Source organism: Mobula hypostoma, chromosome 9 (genome assembly GCF_963921235.1).
Source record: "Mobula hypostoma chromosome 9, sMobHyp1.1, whole genome shotgun sequence".
NCBI lineage: Eukaryota > Metazoa > Chordata > Chondrichthyes > Myliobatiformes > Myliobatidae > Mobula > Mobula hypostoma.
This window is the reverse complement of record NC_086105.1, coordinates 2,954,213-2,979,195: the sequence shown is the minus strand read 5'-3', so window position 1 is coordinate 2,979,195 and position 24,983 is coordinate 2,954,213. Positions and strand designations below refer to the sequence as shown.

At 47.5% G+C, this 24,983-nt stretch overlaps 1 protein-coding gene across 1 annotated transcript in view; it reads left to right on the top strand.

Moving 5' to 3' along the window:
• Positions 1-24,983, top strand: part of utp20 (UTP20 small subunit processome component) — a 198,488-nt gene that overhangs the window by 104,454 nt on the left and 69,051 nt on the right. Inside the window, exons 31-39 of the mRNA XM_063057593.1 lie at positions 1,017-1,161; positions 2,551-2,638; positions 11,593-11,736; positions 15,526-15,579; positions 15,672-15,824; positions 18,057-18,212; positions 19,320-19,457; positions 21,658-21,795; positions 23,969-24,108. Of these exons, the coding sequence (XP_062913663.1) occupies positions 1,017-1,161; positions 2,551-2,638; positions 11,593-11,736; positions 15,526-15,579; positions 15,672-15,824; positions 18,057-18,212; positions 19,320-19,457; positions 21,658-21,795; positions 23,969-24,108 (1,156 nt within the window). The remainder of the gene's footprint in view (positions 1-1,016; positions 1,162-2,550; positions 2,639-11,592; positions 11,737-15,525; positions 15,580-15,671; positions 15,825-18,056; positions 18,213-19,319; positions 19,458-21,657; positions 21,796-23,968; positions 24,109-24,983) is intronic.

Genomic DNA, 24,983 nt, shown 5'->3' with positions numbered 1-24,983 from the left:
GCGGTTTGTGTGCTTTGTCAGGTTTTCATTCTTTTTATTGGTGATTTCTGTAACCCTCCAATCCTCTGATTTAACACTTCTGAGGCAAAACTATAACCCACCTCTTTTTAAGATCAAGTTCATTTAATTGTCATACAACCATGTGCATGTATACGACTAAACAAAACAGCACTCTTCTGAGTCCAAGGTGCAAAATAACAGTACAACAGCACAGGTAGATGTGATAGCACATACAGTCACAAAATAATATTAGCACACGTCCTTGAGTGACATGGCCTGAAAATTGATGCTGCATGTGATGTTGAACAGGAGCCACCTTTCTGCAAGAAAAACTATTTTTAATGTAATATCATCACTTCCTTCTCCAGTTCTGAACAGGTCACATTATTTTTGTGAGTCTTTATTTCTATACGTTTGGGCATTTTGTTGAGAAGTTTTGGAGTGTGAGTTTTGTTGGGAAGTTTCAGAATGTACAATACTGTGCAAAAGCTATCTACGTATATTCGTAAGGCCAGTGATGTTGTGGGGATGGAACTGGACTCTCTCACGGTGGTGTCTGAAAAGAGGATGCTGTCTAAGTTGCATGCCATCTTGGACAATGTCTCCCATCCACTACATAATGGACTGGTTGGGCACAGGAGTACATTCAGCCAGAGACTCATTCCACCGAGATGCAACACAGAGCGTCATAGGAAGTCATTCCTGCCTGTGGCCATCAAACTTTACAACTCCTCCCTTGGAGGGTCAGACACCCTGAGCCGATAGGCTGGTCCTGGACTTATTTCATAACTTACTGGCATAATTTACATATTACTATTTAACTATTTATGGTTTTATTACTATTTAATTATTTATGGTGCAACTGTAATGAAAACCGATTTCCCCCGGGATCAATAAAGTGTGACTATGATTATATGTGCCTAAGGCTTTTGCACAATACAATATATTTGGATGAGAATTTTGAAAAGTTTACTTCAAGCTATATTTGTTGACGTTCTCCTTGTTTATTTCTCAAGACACTCCAAGCAATGGGACTCTTCTTATTTTGCCTCATATTTCCATGATACTACAACACCTCAACAAGGCTGTCAGGAATGTGGAACGCATGAAGAAGAAACAGTTCCAGGCACAAGTCAGCAAAGACCTGAGTATCTTGTCAAGGTATGCTTTCCTGTTACCTTGACTCTCTCAAATTCAGGGAATTTTGCCAATTACCATTAAAATACATGTCTGCTATGAGTGTGTACATGCAAGGGAGGAAAGGAGCTTGTTTTTGCTGCTGTTGTTTTGTTGCTTGTTGTGTTCTGCTGAACATTGTGGGCATGACATATTGGCCCTGGAATGTGTGGCGATACTTACAGACTGCTCCCAGCACATCCCAGCAACTGTGCTGGTTGTTAATGCCATAGACACAGTTCACTGTGTGTTTTGATGTACATGTCATAAATAAATGAATCTGAATTGGACTGGAAAATAAACACCAAATATAGAAGGTAAATAGTTAGTGGTCGTCATCACAAGAAGGTTGGAGCCTTGTTAAAGCTGTATCTGGAAGAGTGTGCACAGTCTAATCTCTGTACGAGAGAGAGTACGCTGCCTTTCCAACATAATTCATTATATTGATTTCCGGAATCTGCAGCAAAGATTTGAGTTCAGAGTTTTCTTCTCCTAGATGAGCTGCCAACAATGGGCTGTGCTCCAACTGCCCGAATACCTGCATAGTGTGAAATAAATAAACATAAGAATGCTTAGGAATTGGACTTTCCTAATCCCTTCACCCTTCACAGTTCTTTATCACAGCACTAATCGAACGATTGTCCTCAGAACTCCAAGCTGAAGGAAACACTAATCTGCATTCATTTCATTTCCAGAGCTCCATACCAGGAGCATTAACACAATGTCAAACACTGGGCACCACAGTGGGACATGACTTGGCCAACGAGCTCGGGCCTCCATTTGCAATGAGGATTATTCAGCTGACAAGCAGTAAATCCCTTGAAACGGCTTTGTCTTTTTAACTGTTCCAAAATTCCTTTTGTAAAAATCGCCCCAAAACACATCACTGCTTACTTAAGCCCATCACCCTAACTGGGGCATAGGCTCGCCAGAGTCCTTTGTCCTGGGCCAGTCTTTCACATTGACTTCATGTGTTGCCCTTCTCCTTGGTGTATCCATCCTCTCCTAGGGTTGAGGTCTTTGGAGCTTCTATTGGTGTTTCTGTAGCACTAGGTTTTTATAGGGTGGGGTTGGTAGCCCCATTCCCAATCCTCCTCTCGTTTGGACCATCCATGGCGAAGTTCACACCTCTACAGTATGGACAAAACACAGGAGGACTGTGGCAGGTCAAGGCAGCATCTGTGGAAGGAAATGTCTGAAACTTCGAATGTTCATTTCTCTCCGCCTGACCTTCCAAATTCCTGTTGCATTTTGTGTATGTTGCTTCAGATTGGCAACATTTGTAGAATCTCTTGCACCCCATTGCAGTTTGGAGCTGTATTAGAAATGTAATTGACAATATTAATTTGTATTAAATGTCTGATTCCTCTGCAGAATAAGTAGATTTGTACAAGACAAGGATCAGAGCTCTGTTCTAATCAACCTACTGCTGCCGTATCTCTTCAAACCTAATACCTCACAGGTAAGACTTCTCTACTTCACCCTCTTCAAACCCAGCACCTCACAGGAAGACATTTCTATGTCCATGTGGAAACCATAGAAAGGGTGCAGAGAAGATTTACAAGGATGTTGCCTGGATTGGAAATTGGGGAGCATGTCTTATGAGAATAGGTTGAGTGAACTCAGCCTTTTCTCCTTGGAGCGATGGAGGATGAGAGGTGACCTGATAGAGGTGTGTAAGATGATGAGAGGCATTAATTGTGTGGATAATCAGAGACTTTTTGCCAGGGCTGAAATGGCTAGCACGAGAGGGCATAGTTTTAAGGTGCTTGGAAGCAGGTACAGAGGAGATGTCAGGGTTAAGTTTTTTACTCAGAGAGTGGTGAGTGTGTGAAATGGGCTGCCAGCGGTGGTGGTGGAGGCGGATACGATAGGGTCTTTTAAGAGACTCCTGGATGGCTACATGGAGCTCAGAAAAATAGAGAGCTATGGGTAAAGCCTAGGTAGTTCTAAGGTAGGGACATGTTCGGCACAGCTTTGTGGGCTGAAGGGCCTGTACTGTGCTGTAGGTTTTCTATGTTTCTGTGTAAGACTTGTCTATATCACCCTGTGAAAAAGGGCAGCCCGGTAGCGAAGCAGATAGCATAACACTTTACAGCGCTGGTGACGATGTTTCATTTCCTGCTGTTGTCTGTAAGGAGTTTGTACATTCTCCTCATGACTGTGTGGGTTTCCTCCCACATTCCAAAGACGTACGGGTTAGGGTCAGTAAGTTGTGATGTACGGGTTAGGGTCAGTGAGTTGTGACGTACGGGTTAGGGTCAGTGAGTTGTGAGTGCGGGTTAGGGTTAGTAAGTTGTGATGTACGGGTTAGGGTCAGTGAGTTCTGAGTGCGGGTTAGGGTCAGTGAGTTGTGACGTACGGGTTAGGGTCAGTGAGTTGTGATGTACGGGTTAGGGTCAGTGAGTTCTGAGTGCGGGTTAGGGTCAGTGAGTTGTGACGTACGGGTTAGGGTTAGTGAGTTGTGATGTACGGGTTAGGGTTAGTGAGTTGTGACGTACGGGTTAGGGTCAGTGAGTTGTGACGTACGGGTTAGGGTCAGTGAGTTGTGAGTGCGGGTTAGGGTCAGTCAGTTGTGACGTACGGGTTAGGGTCAATGAGTTGTGACGTACGGGTTAGGGTCAGTGAGTTGTGATGTACGGGTTAGGGTCAGTGAGTTGTGATGTACGGGTTAGGGTCAGTGAGTTGTGAGTGCGGGTTAGGGTCAGTGAGTTGTGACATACGGGTTAGGGTCAGTGAGTTGTGAGTACGGGTTAGGGTCAGTGAGTTGTGTTGCACGGGTTAGGGTCAGTGAGTTGTGTTGCACGGGTTAGGGTCAGTGAGTTGTGAGTGCATGTTAGGGTCAGTGAGTTGTGACGTACAGGTTAGGGTCAGTGAGTTGTGACGTACGGGTTAGGGTCAGTGAGTTGTGATGTACGGGTTAGGGTCAGTGAGTTGTTAGTGCGGGTTAGGGTCAGTGAGTTGTGATGTACGGGTTAGGGTCAGTGAGTTGTGAGTGCGGGTTAGGGTCAGTGAGTTGTGACGTACGGGTTAGGGTCAGTCAGTTGTGACGTACGGGTTAGGGTCAATGAGTTGTGACGTACGGGTTAGGGTCAGTGAGTTGTGACGTACGGGTTAGGGTCAGTGAGTTGTGATGTACGGGTTAGGGTCAGTGAGTTGTGATGTACGGGTTAGGGTCAGTGAGTTGTGAGTGCGGGTTAGGGTCAGTGAGTTGTGACGTACGGGTTAGGGTCAGTGAGTTGTGACGTACGGGTTAGGGTCAGTGAGTTGTGAGTACGGGTTAGGGTCAGTGAGTTGTGAGTGCGGGTTAGGGTCAGTGAGTTGTGACGTACGGGTTAGGGTCAGTGAGTTGTGAGTGCGGGTTAGGGTCAGTGAGTTGTGATGTACGGGTTAGGGTCAGTGAGTTGTGAGTGCGGGTTAGGGTCAGTGAGTTGTGAATACGGGTTAGGGTCAGTGAGTTGTGAGTGCGGGTTAGGGTCAGTGAGTTGTGACGTACGGGTTAGGGTCAGTGAGTTGTGACGTACGGGTTAGGGTCAGTGAGTTGTGACGTACGGATTAGGGTCAGTGAGTTGTGAGTGCGGGTCAGGGTCAGTGAGTTGTGACGTACGGGTTAGGGTCAGTGAGTTGTGAGTACGGGTTAGGGTCAGTGAGTTGTGACGTACGGGTTAGGGTCAGTGAGTTGTGACGTACGGATTAGGGTCAGTGAGTTGTGAGTGCGGGTCAGGGTCAGTGAGTTGTGACGTACGGGTTAGGGTCAGTGAGTTGTGAGTATGGGTTAGGGTCAGTGAGTTGTGACGTACGGGTTAGGGTCAGTGAGTTGTGACGTACGGGTTAGGGTCAGTGAGTTGTGATGTACGGGTTAGAGTTGGTTGTGACGTACGGGTTAGGGTCAGTGAGTTGTGACGTACGGGTTACAGTTAGTTGTGAGTACGGGTTAGGGTCAGTGAGTTGTGACGTACGGGTTAGGGTCAGTGAGTTGTGATGTACAGGTTAGGGTCAGTGAGTTGTGACGTACGGGTTAGGGTCAGTGAGTTGTGATGTACGGGTTACAGTTAGTTGTGAGTACGGGTTAGGGTTAGTGAGTTGTGACGTACGGGTTAGGGTGAGTGAGTTGTGAGTACGGGTTAGGGTCAGTGAGTTGTGACGTACGGGTTAGGGTCAGTGATTGTGAGTGCGGGTTAGGGTCAGTGAGTTGTGACGTACGGGTTAGGGTCAGTGAGTTGTGACGTACGGGTTAGGGTGAGTGAGTTGTGAGTACGGGTTAGGGTCAGTGAGTTGTGACATACGGGTTAGGGTCAGTGATTGTGAGTGCGGGTTAGGGTCAGTGAGTTGTGACGTACGGGTTAGGGTCAGTGAGTTGTGACGTACGGGTTAGGGTCATTGAGTTGTGAGTGCGGGTTAGGGTCAGTGAGTTGTGACGTACAGGTTAGGGTCAGTGAGTTGTGACGTACGGGTTAGGGTCATTGAGTTGTGACGTACGGGTTAGGGTCAGTGAGTTGTGATGTACAGGTTAGGGTCAGTGAGTTGTGAGTGCGGGTTAGGGTCAGTGAGTTGTGACGTACGGGTTAGGGTCAGTGAGTTGTGACGTACGGGTTAGGATCAGTGAGTTGTGACGTACGGGTTAGGGTCAGTGAGTTGTGATGTACGGGTTAGGATCAGTGAGTTGTGAATACGGGTTAGGGTCAGTGAGTTGTGAGTGCGGGTTAGGGTCAGTGAGTTGTGACGTACGGATTAGGGTCAGTGAGTTGTGAGTGCGGGTCAGGGTCAGTGAGTTGTGACGTACGGGTTAGGGTCAGTGAGTTGTGAGTACAGGTTAGGGTCAGTGAGTTGTGACGTATGGGTTAGGGTCAGTGAGTTGTGACGTACGGGTTAGGGTCAGTGAGTTGTGATGTACGGGTTAGAGTTGGTTGTGACGTACGGGTTAGGGTCAGTGAGTTGTGACGTACGGGTTAGGGTCAGTGAGTTGTGATGTACGGGTTACAGTTAGTTGTGAGTACGGGTTAGGGTTAGTGAGTTGTGACGTACGGGTTAGGGTGAGTGAGTTGTGAGTACGGGTTAGGGTCAGTGAGTTGTGACGTACGGGTTAGGGTCAGTGATTGTGAGTGCGGGTTAGGGTCAGTGAGTTGTGACGTACGGGTTAGGGTCAGTGAGTTGTGACGTACGGGTTAGGGTCATTGAGTTGTGAGTGCGGGTTAGGGTCAGTGAGTTGTGACGTACGGGTTAGGGTCATTGAGTTGTGACGTACGGGTTAGGGTCAGTGAGTTGTGATGTACAGGTTAGGGTCAGTGAGTTGTGAGTGCGGGTTAGGGTCAGTGAGTTGTGAGTGCGGGTTAGGGTCAGTGAGTTGTGACGTACGGGTTAGGGTCAGTGAGTTGTGACGTACGGGTTAGGGTCAGTGAGTTGTGACGTACGGGTTAGGGTCAGTGAGTTGTGAGTGCGGGTTAGGGTCAGTGAGTTGTGATGTACGGGTTAGGGTCAGTGAGTTGTGAGTGCGGGTTAGGGTCAGTGAGTTGTGATGTACGGGTTAGGGTCAGTGAGTTGTGAATACGGGTTAGGGTCAGTGAGTTGTGAGTGCGGGTTAGGGTCAGTGAGTTGTGACGTACGGGTTAGGGTCAGTGAGTTGTGATGTACGGGTTAGGGTCAGTGAGTTGTGATGTACGGGTTAGGGTCAGTGAGTGCTGAGTGCGGGTTAGGGTCAGTGAGTTGTGATGTACGGGTTAGGGTCAGTGAGTTGTGAGTGCGGGTTAGGGTCAGTGAGTTGTGTTGTACGGGTTAGGGTCAGTGAGTTGTGACGTACGGGTTAGGGTCAGTGAGTTGTGATGTACGGGTTAGGGTCAGTGAGTTGTGAGTGCGGGTTAGGGTCAGTGAGTTGTGATGTACGGGTTAGGGTCAGTGAGTTGTGATGTACGGGTTAGGGTCAGTGAGTTGTGAGTGCGGGTTAGGGTCAGTGAGTTGTGATGTACGGGTTAGGGTCAGTGAGTTGTGAATACGGGTTAGGGTCAGTGAGTTGTGAGTGCGGGTTAGGGTCAGTGAGTTGTGACGTACGGGTTAGGGTCAGTGAGTTGTGATGTACGGGTTAGGGTCAGTGAGTGCTGAGTGCGGGTTAGGGTCAGTGAGTTGTGATGTACGGGTTAGGGTCAGTGAGTTGTGAGTGCGGGTTAGGGTCAGTGAGTTGTGTTGTACGGGTTAGGGTCAGTGAGTTGTGACGTACGGGTTAGGGTCAGTGAGTTGTGATGTACGGGTTAGGGTCAGTGAGTTGTGAGTGCGGGTTAGGGTCAGTGAGTTGTGATGTACGGGTTAGGGTCAGTGAGTTGTGATGTACGGGTTAGGGTCAGTGAGTTGTGAGTGCGGGTTAGGGTCAGTGAGTTGTGATGTACGGGTTAGGGTCAGTGAGTTGTGAATACGGGTTAGGGTCAGTGAGTTGTGAGTGCGGGTTAGGGTCAGTGAGTTGTGACGTACGGGTTAGGGTCAGTGAGTTGTGATGTACGGGTTAGGGTCAGTGAGTGCTGAGTGCGGGTTAGGGTCAGTGAGTTGTGATGTACGGGTTAGGGTCAGTGAGTTGTGAGTGCGGGTTAGGGTCAGTGAGTTGTGACGTACGGGTTAGGGTCAGTGAGTTGTGACGTACGGATTAGGGTCAGTGAGTTGTGTTGTACGGGTTAGGGTCAGTGAGTTGTGACGTACGGGTTAGGGTCAGTGAGTTGTTATGTACGGGTTAGGGTCAGTGAGTTGTGAGTGCGGGTTAGGGTCAGTGAGTTGTGATGTACGGGTTAGGGTCAGTGAGTTGTGATGTACGGGTTAGGGTCAGTGAGTTGTGAGTGCGGGTTAGGGTCAGTGAGTTGTGTTGTACGGGTTAGGGTCAGTGAGTTGTGACGTACGGGTTAGGGTCAGTGAGTTGTTATGTACGGGTTAGGGTCAGTGAGTTGTGAGTGCAGGTTAGGGTCAGTGAGTTGTGATGTACGGGTTAGGGTCAGTGAGTGCTGAGTGCGGGTTAGGGTCAGTGAGTTGTGATGTACGGGTTAGGGTCAGTGAGTTGTGAGTGCGGGTTAGGGTCAGTGAGTTGTGACGTACGGGTTAGGGTCAGTGAGTTGTGACGTACGGATTAGGGTCAGTGAGTTGTGTTGTACGGGTTAGGGTCAGTGAGTTGTGACGTACGGGTTAGGGTCAGTGAGTTGTTATGTACGGGTTAGGGTCAGTGAGTTGTGAGTGCGGGTTAGGGTCAGTGAGTTGTGATGTACGGGTTAGGGTCAGTGAGTTGTGATGTACGGGTTAGGGTCAGTGAGTTGTGAGTGCGGGTTAGGGTCAGTGAGTTGTGTTGTACGGGTTAGGGTCAGTGAGTTGTGACGTACGGGTTAGGGTCAGTGAGTTGTGACGTACGGGTTAGGGTCAGTGAGTTGTTATGTACGGGTTAGGGTCAGTGAGTTGTGAGTGCGGGTTAGGGTCAGTGAGTTGTGATGTACGGGTTAGGGTCAGTGAGTTGTGATGTACGGGTTAGGGTCAGTGAGTTGTGAGTGCGGGTTAGGGTCAGTGAGTTGTGACGTACGGGTTAGGGTCAGTGAGTTGTGACGTACGGATTAGGGTCAGTGAGTTGTGATGTACGGGTTAGGGTCAGTGAGTTGTGAGTGCGGGTTAGGGTCAGTGAGTTGTGACGTACGGGTTAGGGTTAGTGAGTTGTGAGGACGCTGTGTTGGTGCTGGAAGTGTGGCAACACTTGTGGGCGGCCCAGCACCTCCTCGGACTGTGTTGGTAGTTGGCACAAGTGATGCATTTCACTGTATCACACACAAAATACTGGAGGACCTCAGCAGGCCAAGCAGTCTCAGTCTGAAACGTCGATTGTACTTTTGTCCATAGATGCTGCCTGGCCTGCTGAGTTCCTCCGGCATTTTGTGTGTGTTGCTTGGATTTCCAGCATCTGCAGATTTTCTCTTGTTTGTCATTTCACTGTATGTTTCGATATAATGTGACAAAGAAAACTGTTCTTTTCTAATCTTGGTGTGTGCACTGGTGGGCATTCATCAAGAGATCTGTCTTTCATTCCACTCTTTGTTAGTGTCGGTGTTATTTCCAAGTTCTTCCTGTGACCACGTGGGTTTCCCTGGGTGCTCCAGTTTCCTCCCACGTCCCAGGATGCATTGCTAGGTCAGTCGGCCATAGTGTCCGTTGATGTAAAGATATAAGGAAAGTTTGAACAAACTTGGGTTGTTCTGCCCAGAGTGGTGGCAGATGAGGGGAGACCTGTTAGAGGGGTTTATAATTATGAGAGGCATAGAGAGAGTAGACGGCCAGACTCTTTTCCTCAGTGTAGAAATGTCAAACAGCAGAGCACATGCTTTTAAGTTTGAAGGGGGTGTGAGGGAAAGTTTAAAGGTGACTTGAGGGGCAAAAATTTTCAAGTTAAGGTTTAATTATCATTTAATGATATACGAATGTAGCCAAATGAAGCAGTGTTCCTCGGGGGCACATTACACAGCACATAGTACATATGGTTATGATAGCAGAAAACATACATTCACAAAAAAATACAATAATAAGAAGTAATGTAGCCCAAGTCCCTGAATGGCATGGCCTGTGGAATAATGGTGCGTGTGTTGTTGTTGTAGTCCAGCTTATTCCTCCACCAAGAATGTGGCTGAGTTTTTAGGCAGGGAGTACAAACAGTCTGGGAATGTTGAGTGTAGTTCAGTTTAGCACCGCGTCGCTCGTTGACTGCAGGCTGCAGAGTCGGGCCTCGTTGAATTGTGCAAAACAGCAATATAAAACGTGCAACCAGAAACACATGTAACATCAACTAGAGTCCATTCCACAAACTGCATTGATCAAACCGTGCCCAAGACACAAGACTCCTGCACCTTCCTTCGGCAGCAGCGAGCGAGAGGAGGAGGGGGCTCAGGCAGATGGTGCTGAACACCTCACCTTCCGCTCTCACCCTCATCAATTTCAATCTTGCTCGGCACTTTAATTGGCAATATCAGCGAGTAAAGGAGCCAATCACAGGTTAGCGCTTCACTGTTAGGCTGCACAATCCGTTCTCAACCACACCAAATTCCCTCAGCAACAGCAAATGCACCAGGTCACTCAGTCGGCCCAAAAACACATAATCAAAAAATAAATTACAGGCCTCATTTGCATGCAGACTAGTAGGAGAAGTACTGTATATTTAAAAGAAGAATGAGAAGAAGTAGTATTGTAAACTCTCTGTAGTATGGCGCTGTTAGTGGCGTTGGATGCTGGTGCCATTTTGCATACTTTTTTCAAGTCTCTACCCTTTTACAGGGCTGTGGAAGAACAGTAGGCAGTAAGGATGATTTTATAGCACTTGTAATGGGCTAAATGGCCTCCTCCCTCCCAGCTCAAGGTCTGTAGGATTTAGGAACAGAATTGTCTGTGCTATTCCTTCTTGACTGATTTATTTCCCCTTTCAATGGATTCTCCTGCCTTCTCCCTGTATCCTTTGATGCACTGATTAATCAAGAACCCATCAACCTCCACTTTAAATATACCCGATGAATTGGTCTCCACAGATTCAACATTCAAGATTGTTTAATATCATTACCAGTACACAAGTGTAAAGTGTAAAATTGTTACTCCAGATCTAAATTTGTATTTTATTCATTTTTGGGATGTGGGCATCACCAGCTAAGCCAGCATTCATTGCCCGTCCAGATCCAATGCAGCACAAAAAAACACAATAAGTTAATGAGCTCAATAATAATAAAAATTTACTAAATATAAATACATAAAATAGTGTACACATATTGATTGTATGTCAGTGGCAATGGATTCTACAGATACACAACCTTCTGGCTAAACAAATCTTCCTCATCTGAGTTCTAATGGGACATTCTTCTATTCTGAGGCTGCGCCCTCTGGTCCTAGACTCCCCCACTGTAGGAAACAACCTCTCCACATCCACTTTACCTGGGCTTTTCAATATTCAATAAAGCCTTGGATGCTTCCACAAATCGGTGGGTGACCCTGGTTTGATCGTGACCTTCAGTGCTGCCTGCGTAGTTTTACATGTTTGCCCTGTGACAGTGTGGATTTCCCCAGGAACTACACTCCAGCTTCCTCGCATTTCCCAAAAACCTGGTAGGGTAGTTGAACACTAAGCTGCAGTGTGTGTGTGGGTGAGTGGTAGAAGGTGGGAATGGAAAATGAGGGACCTGTTGATATGCTGTATCTCTCTGTGATGTAACTGAATAAGGTAGGTAGAATTTCTTAAAAACAAGCTTGTTTCCTATTATACCCAAATAATTTTCTTGGTAGTTGCACCTGCATCGTGTGTGACTCCTGTAATATCTTTCTCTTAAATTTGTGAACTGTCTTTAATATATCTAGCGTTGGTGTGTTCTGTGCAGTTCTGGAGGTAAACTGCTCATCTCAGCTGTTTGTCATCATTGTCTCTCATTCCCACAGGACACGGAGATCGACATTCTGCAAACCATCCAGAACCTCCTACAACACTGCGTACAGCCTTCCAGTTTCCTGAAGCCTTTGGGTACCCTCTTCTCCGTCATTCAGAACAAGCTGTCCCGTCAGATGCTCTGCTCAGTCTTTCAGGTACCGTACTCTGACTGCTAGACCTCTGCGCTGCACTCAAAGTATTGTCAACAGCTTTGGGGCTCTTACCGAAGAAAAGATGTGCTGGCATTGGACAGAGTCCAGAGAAGGTTCACAAGGATGATTCCAGGAATTAAAGGGTTAACGTCTAAGGAGCGTTTATGGCTCTGGGCTTGTTCTTGTTGGAATTCTGAAGAATGGAGGGGGAGGATCTCATTGAAACCTATTGAATCTTGAAAGACCTCAATAGAATGACATGGAGAAGATGTTTCCAATGGTGGGGAGGTGGGTCTATGATCAAAGGGCACAGTCTCAGAAATGAGAGACGTCAATTGAGAACAGAGCTGATGAGGAATTTCTGTAACCAGAGGGTGGGGAATCTTTGGAATTTGTTGCCACAGATAGCTGTGGAGGTCAAGTTATTGGGTATATTTAAAGAGGAGGTTGATACATTCTTGATTAGTTAGGGTGTCAAAGATAACAAGGAGAAGGGTTTAAAGGTAAAATAAATCAGCCATAATGGAATGGCAGAGCAGAGTCAATGAGCCAGCTGGTCTACTTCTGCAACTATGTCTTACGGTCTTACGGTCCTGATGAAGGGTCTCGGCCTGAAACGTCGACTGCACCTCTTCCTAGAGATGCTGCCTGGCCTGCTGCGTTCACCAGCAACTTTTATGTGTGTTGATGATAAACTTGCTGCTTTGCGTGATCCTGCTATGCACAAGATCACAAGATACGAGCTGAAATGGACTCTTCCCTCCCTCCATCTCTCACTCGGTGTGCACACTGTTCGTCTCCACCTCCTCCCCCACCCACCGGCCGCCTCTGGGCCCTGTCACAGCAGATGCTGCAGACTGCACTCAGAGTCTAAACACCTTGATTAAAGGAAAATCTGTGGCTTGAGCCGTGAGTTACAGCTGGCTCTGATCAGACAGGTGCCTTTGCAGGACTGGGATTGTCTTACTCTCCAGTGGTAAGCACTAGCCCCTTCAGAAGCTTTTTGCGTCATTCAGATTAGCGTGGAAGCGGAATGTGGGATATTGGTAAATCCGTTTAGTCTAGTGGTGGTGATGGAATAGATTAAACACAGTGGACAGGTCAGTGAACTCCAGCTGGTGCTTTATATCACGTCAACTAGGTGACAAACCAGAATTTTGGATTATTAATAACTGTGCAGGTGGTCCTTGTGTGAGGGGACGCAGACTTTCTCTCAAGTATGACTTGCACGTGTGTTTCTGCTGAACCTATGGTGTCAAACCCAAGTGGTGTTGGTGCCGACCTGGAGCACCCCTCATCCCCGCTGGCCGCGCTCGCCCCTTATCCCCGCTGGCTGCGCTCGCCCCCCCATCCCCGCCGGCCGCGCTCACCCCCATCCCCGCTGGCTGCGCTCGCCCCTTATCCCCGCTGGCTGCGCTCGCCCCTTGTCCCCGCCGGCCGCGCTCACCCCTTATCCCCGCTGACCGCGCTCGGCCCCCCATCCCCGCTGGCCGCGCTCGGCCCCCCATCCCCGCTGGCCGCGCTCGCCCCCCCATCCCCGCTGGCCGCGCTCACCCCTTATCCCCGCTGGCCGCGTTCGCCCCTTATCCTCGCTGGCCGCGCTCGCCCCCCCATCCCCGCTGGCCGCGCTCGCCCCTTATCCCCGCTGGCCGCGCTCACCCCTTATCCCCGCTGGCCGCGCTCGCCCCTTATCCCCGCTGACCGCGCTCGGCCCCCCCATCCCTGCTGGCCGCGCTCGCCCCCCATCCCCGCTGGCCGCGCTCGCCCCCCCATCCCCGCTGGCCGCGCTCACCCCTTATCCTCGCTGGCCGCGCTCGCCCCTTATCCCCGCTGGCCGCGCTCGCCCCCCCATCCCCGCTGGCCGCGCTCGCCCCCCCATCCCCGCTGGCCGCGCTCGCCCCTTATCCTCGCTGGCCGCGCTCGCCCCTTATCCCCGCTGACCGCGCTCGGCCCCCCCATCCCTGCTGGCCGCGCTCGCCCCCCATCCCCGCTGGCCGCGCTCGCCCCTTATCCCCGCTGGCTGCGCTCGCCCCCCATCCCCGCTGGCCGCGCTCGCCCCTTATCCCCGCTGGCTGCGCTCGCCCCCCCCATCCCCGCTGGCCGCGCTCACCCCTTATCCCCGCTGGCCGCGTTCGCCCCTTATCCTCGCTGGCCGCGCTCGCCCCCCCATCCCCGCTGGCCGCGCTCGCCCCTTATCCCCGCTGGCCGCGCTCACCCCTTATCCCCGCTGGCCGCGCTCGCCCCTTATCCCCGCTGACCGCGCTCGGCCCCCCCATCCCTGCTGGCCGCGCTCGCCCCCCATCCCCGCTGGCCGCGCTCGCCCCCCCATCCCCGCTGGCCGCGCTCACCCCTTATCCTCGCTGGCCGCGCTCGCCCCTTATCCCCGCTGGCCGCGCTCGCCCCTTATCCCCGCTGGCCGCGCTCGCCCCCCCATCCCCGCTGGCCGCGCTCGCCCCCCCATCCCCGCTGGCCGCGCTCGCCCCTTATCCTCGCTGGCCGCGCTCGCCCCTTATCCCCGCTGACCGCGCTCGGCCCCCCCATCCCTGCTGGCCGCGCGCGCCCCCCATCCCCGCTGGCCGCGCTCGCCCCTTATCCCCGCTGGCTGCGCTCGCCCCCCATCCCCGCTGGCCGCGCTCGCCCCTTATCCCCGCTGGCTGCGCTCGCCCCCCCATCCCCGCTGGCCGCGCTCACCCCTTATTCCCGCTAACTGCGCTCGCCCCTTATCCCCGCTGGCCGCGCTCGCCCCCCCATCCCCGCTGGCTGCGCTCGCCCCTTATCCCCGCCGGCCGCGCTCACCCCTTATCCCCGCTGACCGCGCTCGGCCCCCCATCCCCGCTGGCCGCGCTTGCCCCCCCATCCCCGCTGGCCGCGCTCACCCCTTATTCCCGCTAACTGCGCTCGCCCCTTATCCCCGCTGGCCGCGCTCGCCCCCCCATCCCCGCTGGCCGCGCTCGCCCCTTATCCTCGCTGGCCGCGCTCGCCCCTTATCCCCGCTAACTGCGCTCGCCCCTTATACCCGCTGGCCGCGCTCGCCCCTTATCCCCGCTGGCCGCGCTCGCCCCCCATCCCCGCTGGCCGCGCTCGCCCCCCCCATCCCCGCTGGCCGCGCTCGCCCCTTATCCCCGCTGGCCGCGCTTGCCCCCCATCCCCGCTGGCCGCGCTCGCCCCTTATCCCCGCTGGCTGCGCTCGCCCCTCCCCGCCGGCCGCGCTCACCCCCCCATCCCCGCCGGCTGTGCTCGCCCCCATCCCCGCTGGCCGCGCTCGCCCCTTATCCCCCTGGTTGCGCTCGCCCCCCCATCCCCGCCAGCCGCGCTCACCCCCCATCCCTGCTGGCCGCGCTCGCTCCCCATCCCCATCAACGACAATCACTGATTGAGTGTTTACAGGAAAGGGGAAAAGCTAGGTTGCTGGAGTTGAGTCCATGGCCAGTTCAGCCGTGATCTTACTGAATAGCAGAGCAGGTCAACGGGCCGAATGGCCGACATCTGCTCCTGGTTCTTACATTCTTAAAATAGTGTGAAGGTGGATGTGTAAGACTGAGAGAAGCGTAGTTGTTGAGAGTTACTGAACTAGAGTGCCTAAATGCACTTCATCTGCGAATGAAACATTTCACTGTGTGCTTCAATCAATAAGTGAATCTGAAAAGAGTGAAATCACTGATCTTCCTGTTCTGGCTAAATGGGTAGAATGCTCTCCTATGCTCTTACAGTTCTCATTTCTTTGCCGATTTACATTTAAAAGTGGCTAAATGTTGAATACTTTTGGTTGATTATCCTTTCCCTTATATACAGAGCCTGGCAGATCTGGACGGGACTCTAGCTTACGTTACAGAAACAGTCACCAAGGTAAGGTGAAGTGCTTCTACGACTGTTGTGCAGAGTTAATTCATTTGAAGACTACTCCAGATTTAATCGGATTACTTTTATTCTTGTGTTAGTTGAATGCTTTTGACCGACGACACCTGGATGATATTGACTTTGACGTGCGTCTGTCTGCGTTCCAACTGGCCACCAGCGCGATCCGAGAGATGAAGAAGTTGGACATGGTCTACCTGATTCCAATCATGCACAACTGTTTCTATTCCATTCAGGTGAGTGTCCAGAGCCAACGCCCCAGCTGCACCTTCCACCCCATGGTTACCAATATCTTAATTTCACAACATCACATCCCATCCGCCCCTTCCACTCCAAGCAGATGGTAAATATGATCTTAATTATCCAACACTATGCCCCATCCACTCCATCTACCACAAACACATGGTTGCCATGACCTTAATTATCCAACACTATGCCCCTATCCACTTTATCCACCCCAAACACATGGTTACCATGACCTTAATTATCCAACACTATGCCCCATGCACTCCATCCACCCCAAACACATGGTTACCATGATCCTAATTTCACAACAATATGCCCTATCCACTGTATCCACCCCAAACACATGGTCACCATGGCCTTAATTTTACAACACTACAAACAGTTGGAAAATTTGTGAAAATTGTTGCCTCACATAATCTGAAAAATGTAGAACCTCTTCATGTCATTTAGGTTCTCACATGCAACTGTTTTGCATTGATCATGTAAAAGTTTGAAATCTGTATGACAGTACTTAATTGACTCTGAAACTTTCTGTTTCTAGCTTTAATGCAATAAGTTAAGCAGAGTTGTAGAGGATCAGAATGTGATGCATTACACTAGAAGAGTATTGTAGTGATCAGGTAAACCTTGCTTACTTCATGTTTAATCAGATTCAGGTTTAATATCATTGGCATATGTCATGAAATTTGTTGTTTTGTGGCAGCAGTACATTGCAATACATAATAATAAAAAATACTATACATTACAATAAGTATATATACATTCAATAGTGCAAAAAGAGAGCAAAAAAGAGAAAAAAAATCTGAGGTATAGTTCATTGGTTCATTGTCCGTTCAGAAATCTGATGGCAGAGAGGAAGAATCTGTTCCTGAAACGTTGAGTGTGTGTCTTCAGGCTCGTGTACCAGCTCCTCGATGGTAGCAGTGAGGGAAGGGTATGTCCTGGGTGTTTGGGGGTCCTTCAGTGATGGATGCCAGCTTTTTGAGGACTTGTTAAGTGAATGAGAGTTTTCCTTCTTGGAATGAAGGAGGCTGGAAGGTGACTTGTAGGAAGTGTACAAGATGATAGAGGCATAGATTGAGTGGACAGCCAGAGACTCCTTTCCCAGGGCATAGTTTAATGTGATTGTGAGAAGGTTTGAGGAGGTAATGTTAGACGCAGGTTTTTCTTTCACGCAGTGTTGGGTGTGTGGAATGCACTACCAGAGGGTATTGGCAGAGGCAAATCCATTTATGGACATTTAAGAGACTCTTGGATAGGACAGGAATGGAAGAAAAATGGAGGGTTATGTGGGAGGGAAGGGTGAGATTGATCTGTAGTAGGTTGAAAAATCGGCTCCAAAGAGCCTGTACCGTCTGTAATGCTCTGTGTTTTTACAACCTCCAGTTAGAGAGGTACTTTAACAGAGCAAATAGCTCCTGGGTGCTTAACAGTTGTAGTATCACATATGGGGGTACGGAGAGAGGTGATTAAAAACATGGTGAAGATTTAGCTTTTAGTACTGGATTTAAAACAGATGAAAGTTAGAGTTAGGTTTAGACAGGGACTGTTCAGGGCTGAGGATCTTGCCAAAGCTTTCAGTGGGTTCTGTGACAGTCAAGAACTGAATCAGCATGGATGACTTCATTCACCTCAACACTGAACACAACCTATGGACTTACTTTCAAGGACTCTAGAACTTATGTTCTCAGTATTATTTATTTGTTATTATTATTTTTTTTCTTGTATTTGCAGTTTGTTTTACATTGTCTATCAGTCTTTGTATATTTCATTGATTCTATTGTACTTCTTCGTTCTACTGTGAATGCCTACAGGAAAATGAATCAAGGTGATATATGGTGACATGTATGTAGTTTTGATATTAAATACACGTTGATAATGAGGAACTCTGAAGTGTGCAGTGATGTGAGGGGAAGTGAAGAGTGGGTTGGATATGGAGGCTTCTGAAAACTAGAGTTAGAATTTCAAAGTGGGTGTGTTGGTTACCTGGGACTGTGTGGGAGTTGCAGAGGACAGAGCTGTAGATGAGTTCAGGTATGTGTACTAGGTGTATGAACTGCTGCTGACCGTCCTGTTGCAATGCTGAAACTGGCAGTCTACTACTGTACTTGTTCTCTGTCCTCGAAGAGACTAAGACCCATGGCACCTTAGGCCTTGTTATTGTGGACAATGGTTTCTGACCGGATATGTAAATGATTTTGCTTTTTCCTACACTCCTGCAGTTGGGTGAGATGACTCTCAGTGACTGTGCCACGCTCTGCCTGAGTTCAATTGTCCAGCAAGTGGCATCCATTGAATGCTCAGAAGAAGAATACAAGGAGGTGATCTTGCGGACGCTGCTCGACACCCTGAGGAACTGTCTAAAGTCAAAGGTCGAGGTAAAGTATTGGGAAGGGCTGATCAGGGTGGGGTGGGAGTCCACAGCGGCTACTGTGTTCTGGTGGTGCAGCGTTCTGCGTGAAGCAGGCTCCACAGGATGCTGCAGCTGAGTGGAAAGACATGATTTCCTTTGTGTTTCTGTTGACCACATGTAGATGGAAAGAATTTATCTGGAGTCTGGAGATCAGAATTGATTTTAAAGCTCTTAATGCTCCGGGACCAGAGTACATCACAGTATCACTTTCATTTTATAATCCTGCTTGAGCTCGCAGGTCTTCCGCTGGTCTCTTAAATTTAAACAATCTCCTTCAAAAGGTAATTGGCAGGTTAGCGTTTTTGAACTACACTCCTAAACTGTGGAACTCAGCTCAAACAGCATTAAACACCAGCTCAAAACCTATTTATTTAACCTTGCCTTTAACCAGCATCTTTTTGTCTTTTATTTTTAGTTTTTGATTTTATTTTCTTGTTTGCACTTTCTTCCCATTGTTAAGCACTTTGACCTGCATTGGCTGTATGAAAAATGCTCTATAAATAAAGGCATTATTATTATCTTTAGAACAACTTTCTTTTTATTACAAGCTGATGTCAACAGGAGAGTCACTTGTCCCGGAAAGAATACTCCCCAATCCAGTGTTTTTATTAGACTTCCACTATTTCTTATCTACTCCCCCTGCCCAACTCCATCTACCCTGGATGCACCATTTAAACATGGCATGAGGTAAGCCTGTTTCCGAGTCAAACACCAGCGGTGATGTGCTACATAAGCTATGAGCTGTTCCATTGATGTAGAATGGTAAGTTTTGTCCTGGAGTTTATGTAATGGTTGTTAGCCTCGTAACCATGGTAACCAGGCATGGTTTTTGACTCAGGCTCATTTATTTTCACTGACTGATACTAAACCTGTAGAGTCCTGCTTAAACGTCTGCTACATGATCATCACTGCATGGTAGCATAGCTGTTAGAGTAATGCTATCACAGTGCATGCTGTGAGATGGGGATTCAATGCCCACTGCTTGTCTGTAAGGAATTTGTACTTCTCCCCATGACTGAATTCATTCTATTCCTTCTTCCCTTTTCAGTAATTTTGCTTTCATTTATTCCAGAGTGTTCAGCAAGACTACACCACGCTCCTTGGCTGTTTAATCCGTACATTTCCCCAGCGTTCCGAGTTCCGGGACCTGGTTCAGCTAACAGACCGCGATCCAGAAACGGACTTCTTCGAGAATATGAAACACATACAGGTGCATAAAGAAAGACCTTTTGTTGTATCAAAAATGTCAAAAACTGTTCAATAGCTAAATTGTTCTGAGGCATTAGATGAGGTGACTTCACAACCCAAAATGTCAGTAGCTACCATCAACTGGAATTAGGAAATAAAGTAGGTCGTGTGATCTTGGTTTAAACATAGTTTCCTATCAGTTGAACTTTTTTGGTGTTCTGAAAGTCCAAAAATAACTGATGCTGTAATTTTCATCTGTAAACTACGTTCAAATTGGTTATGACCTCGTTAAAGTAAGAATTATATTCCCACCTTATAGTTTCCTCCTGTTCTCTTGTGTATACCAGATCTCTGGTCATTCCCATCAAGCCCATTTCTCAAGTTATTACACTATAACTTATTCCATTTCACAACGTCATTAGTTTTTTTCAGCAGATGCTCAGTATGTTACAAGCCAAGCAAACCATAAGTTAACAACTGAATGGCAGTGGTGAACCTTGAGGTACTTATACCTCCTGCCTAGTGGCAGCAATGAGAAGAGGACATAGCACAGATGGTGGGGGTCCCTGATGAAAGATGTCACCTTCCTGAGATATCATCTCTTTCAGATGTCCAAAATGGTGAGGCGAGCTGTCCATGTGACAGAATTGGCTTAGTCCATTATTCTCTGTAGCCTCCTGCGTTACTGTTTATTGAAGTTCCCTTGGTACAACCAGTCAGAATGGAAATCGGTAGAAGTCCCATCTTCAGTGACTCCGATGTAGGACTGAGACATGAAATGTTGACAGTTCCTTCTCCCCACCCACCAGCTGCTGCTTGACATCATTGAGTTTCTCCAGCAGAGAGTTTGTTTTCCCAAATTCCAATGCCTGCAGTCTCTTGTTGGAGTTATGTCATACTGTTCATAATGTAAGCAGGGACTGCACAGGAGGAATATGGTGCATTGTTAATGACACCATTACTTAAGGATGGTTGGGGAATTTTTGTGCTGATAAGTCCACCAGTCACACAGTTGCACTTGTGAGAAAGTTGTGGGCATGAGATGTTGGCACCAGAATGTGTGGAGACATTTGCAGACGTCCTTGCGTGTGTTGGCTGTTAACACAAACAAAGGATTTTATTGTACCTTTCATGCACATGTGACAAATGTGTAAATTTCTGTATGTGTAGAGGGTAGCACACAATATCATGGCCCATAGAATGCAAAACATCAATAAGTCACGAAGTGATTTTGTACCTTATCTTTTTAGTTATGTTGGTTAAAGTTGGTTGGGATGCCAGGAAGAACAGCACTGCTGGACATTGTAGCAACACAGAGTCCAACGTAGTGCAGTAACTCCAGAAGTTAGGTTGTCTTTAAAACCACAGATGGTAATATACAAAGTAACATTTATTCTTAAGTATGTATATGTCACCATTTACTACTTTGAGATTCAATTTCTTGCAGGTATTTACAGAAAAATAAGGAAATACAATAGAAAAGCTATACATAAAGACCAACAAACAGCTGTTATCCAAAAGAAGACACATTCTGCAAATTAAAAAAAATAAAACTGAGAATGAGTTGAAGAGTCCATAAGAGCAAAATTAGGCCATTTGTCCCAGTGAGTCTGCTTCGCCATTCCATCATGGCTGATTTATTAACCCTATCAACCGTATTCTTATGCCTTCTCCCCATAACCTTTGATGCCCTGACTAATCAAGAATTTGTCAACTTTCGCTTTAAATATACTCAAAGACCTGGTCTCCACAGCTGCCTGTGGCAATGAATTTTGCATATTTACCACCCTCAGGCTAATGAAATTCCACCTCATTTCTGTTCTAAATGGATGTCCCTCTGTTCTGAGGCTGTGCTCTCTGGTCCTAGACTCCCCACTATCAGAAACATTCTCTCCACGTCCACTCTATCCAAACCTTTCAATATTTGATGGTTTTTAAAGTGAGTGCACTTTATGGAATCAGTTTAGAATGGTGGTGAGTGAAGTTATCCACACAGGTTCAGGAGCTTGATGGTTGTAGGGAACTGGCTGCTCTTCCCCACGGTGGACAAGGGACAGAATTAGTGTGATTCCAGCTGCACTCTTTGTGAATGCTCACTGCCTTTGACCGTGATGCAGGAACAGATTTTGTTACTAAACCGGTTTGGAGTTCTCTCTGGTGGTGTTTCTGACCTGTAGAGATTCCAGTGTGGTTTATTATTCTGTTTTCTCTCGGATGTTTAGATCCACAGAAGGGCTCGAGCCTTGAGAAAACTTGCAAAGCACTTGGAGGAGGGGAAGATCAGACTATCTTCCAGATCGCTGATGAATTATATCATGCCTTATGCTATATCAACACTGTTTAATGAAAAGATGCTGAAGGTAAGTGTTGGATCAGTGTAAAAGACCATAAGGCCATTGGGTTTTCTCTGCCATCAAACCACGGCTGATTTATTTGTCCTCTCAACCCCATTCCCCTGCCTTCTCCTCGTAGCCATAAGACATAGGAGCAGGATTAGGCCAGTTTGCCCATTGAGTACACTCATTCAATCATGACTGATTTATTGTCCCTTTCAACTCAATTCTCCTCATAGCCTTCAACACCCTGACTAATCAGGAACCCATTAACTTCCACTGTTCAGGTGGGTATTCTTCAATCTGAACTGGAAGTTAAAGAAAAAGGAGTGAAACCAGATAAAGCTGATAGGGGAACCAGATTACCAAAATGGAGGATGATGTTTCATATGACTGGGATGTCCCAGAATGGATTCCCAGTGGAAGGATAAGTCATCAAAGGCTGAGATGAGGAGAAATTTCTTCTACGGAGTGTTGGCTCTGTGGAGCTCTCCACCGCAGAAAGTAGTCAAAACCAAACATTAACGACATTCAAAATAGACCTTAGAGGTTTATAAAATCAGAGAGTCATATATAAACTTAACAGTGACGGTCTTTTCCTCACTGTAAAGGAGTCCATAACACGAGCACATAGGTTTAAGATGAGAGAGGAAAGGTTTAAAAGCAAGCTGGGGGCAACTTTGTCACACAAAGGCTGATGTGTGTGTGTGTAGAATGAGCTGCCAGAGCAAGTGGTAGAGATGTGTACAGTCACAACATTTAAAAGATAATTGGGCTAGTTTGTTGATAGGAAAGGTGGAGAGGGATATTGGCCGAACGCAGGCTCAGTTGGATAAATTGTGGTGTAGGAACCAGTTGGTCCAAAGGGCCTGTTTTATTGCTGTGTCGCTCTAACTAGGAGCTGGATATTATTCTCGGGATTAGAGGACATGGGGAGAATACTGTAAGCTGCTTTCTATAATGCTGTTTACATTGTAATTACACGCTGGTATGTATGTACTTGTGCACATTTTTTTCCTTGGTCTTACTTTAACCGCTAACTTCACGTTATAATACAATTCTTTACTCTTTATAATAGTTGGGTATTGTTGCTTTTGTTGCATGTCACACCCTCCCCAACACACCACAGCAAGTTCACAGTACATGTAAATATATAAGGTGAAAAAGTTTTGATCCTAGACCCTAGATTTGTGTTAAAGGATTACCCCTCAATAATAATGATCAGTTAGACACAGAGGGAAACTGTATTTACTGACAAGTACCTTTACTGTTTTAGTTCACAAGCACATGGCTTTACACAAATGAATTCTTGTGTGCACAGTTGTTAAGTTTCTCTGACCCTCTGTGAGCAGTCAGAGAAGAGAAAAGGTAAAACCTGAAGAGATGAGTCTCCGCTGGGGCAGGCATTTTTTCTGATTCCGATGTACAGTAGTCTCCTCATCTCCAACATACGATTGTCCGCTTCTGTGATGGCTGGTTTCCAGAGTTGTTGCTGCTGCTGCTACTGCCAAATTTCTCCATTCTTATTCTTTTTCTTAATCAGATGTTTCAAATTTGTTGGCTCAAGACTCATGTCAGTTTCTCATTGGAAGTGGTACAGGGCTACAAGCAGTAATTCTTGATAGCTCTCCCTTCAGCTTTGTGAGTTAGGTAATGTGTTTTGTTCTGTGTAACTCAGTCAGAATGGCTCAGTTCAGTCTAGTTCAAGCAGGTCGGCCAAACACTGGGTTCAGACGACCAGATCACAGGCTGCTCCTTCTGCACACCTGCCATTTTACATACTAACCAGCTTCTTGTCTGAGAATGGTTTCGGGTTTAGCAAAATCCTTGTGTCTGCCTTTCAGCTGCTCTGATTGAGTTATCCTGTAGCAAGAATCAGTTCACAAAATGGCAGCTACAAGGACAGTCTCACAAAATGGCTGCCTCCATTCCTACCACCACATGGCTTTTCCACCACCTTTGCCTCATTCCTGTTCACTGATTTGGAAATTGTAGTTCTTTTTTTGGCAACACTTGATCCTTCATTGTATTTGGATGACCAACTGTGATCAAACTGTATAGTGGGCTCAAATGGAATAGTCATCTGCCTCCACTTGTCACATTGCAGTAACATAAATTACAGCCAAACCAAGATTGTAAAGTGGGCTTTATTCCGCAGTATTTCACTCTATGCTTATCTTTTCTATTTACAACACTCCAGTATGAGAACATGACGTCAGCTTCTGTGGAGCTGGTGGGAGCTGCATGCAAGCACTTGTCCTGGTCCTCATACACCTATCACCTGAAGCGCTACATCCACGTTCTACAGACCGGAGAGATCAATCAGAAATTGGCAGTGAGGTGTGTATATCAGAATCTGATTATCACTGACAGAAGTTGTGAATATACAGTGGCATGCAAAAGTTTGGGCACCCTGGTCAAAATTTCTGTTACTGTGAATAGTTAAGTGAATAGAAGATGAACTGATCTTCAAAAGTCATAAAGTTAAAGATGAAAGATTAGTGTATTATTTTTGTTTTATACAATTTTAGAGTGAAAAAAAGGAAAGGAGCCCCATGCAAATGTTTGGGCACCCCAAGAGATTTAAACTCTCAGATAACTTTTACCAAGGTCTCAGACCTTAATTAGCTTGTTAGGGCTATGGCTTGTTCACAATCATTGTTAGGAAAGGCCAGGTGATGCAAATTTCAAAGCTTTATAAATACCCTCAGTCCTTGTACCAACAATCAGCACCCATAGGATCCTCTAAGCAGATGCCTAGCACTCTGAAAATTAAAATAAATGATGCGACAAAGCAGGAGAAGGCTATAAGAAGATAGCAAAGCATTTTCAGGTAGCAGTTTCCTCAGTTCGTAATGTAATTAAGAAATGGCAGTTAACAGGAACGGTGGAGGTCAAGTTGAGGTCTGGAAGACCAAGAAAACTTTCCGAGAGAACTGCTTGTAGAATTGCTAGAAAGGCAAATCAAAACCCCCGTTTGACTGCAAAAGACTTTCAGGAAGATTTAGCAGACTCTGGAGTGGTGGTGCACTGTTCTACTGTGCAGCAACACCTGCACAAAATATGACCTTCATGGAAGAGTCATCAGAAAAAAACCTTTCCTGTGTCCTCACCACAAAATTCAGTGTCAGAAGTTTGCAAAGGAACATCTAAACAAGCCTGATGCATTTTGGAAACAAGTCCTGTGGACTGATGAAGTTAAAATAGAACTTTTT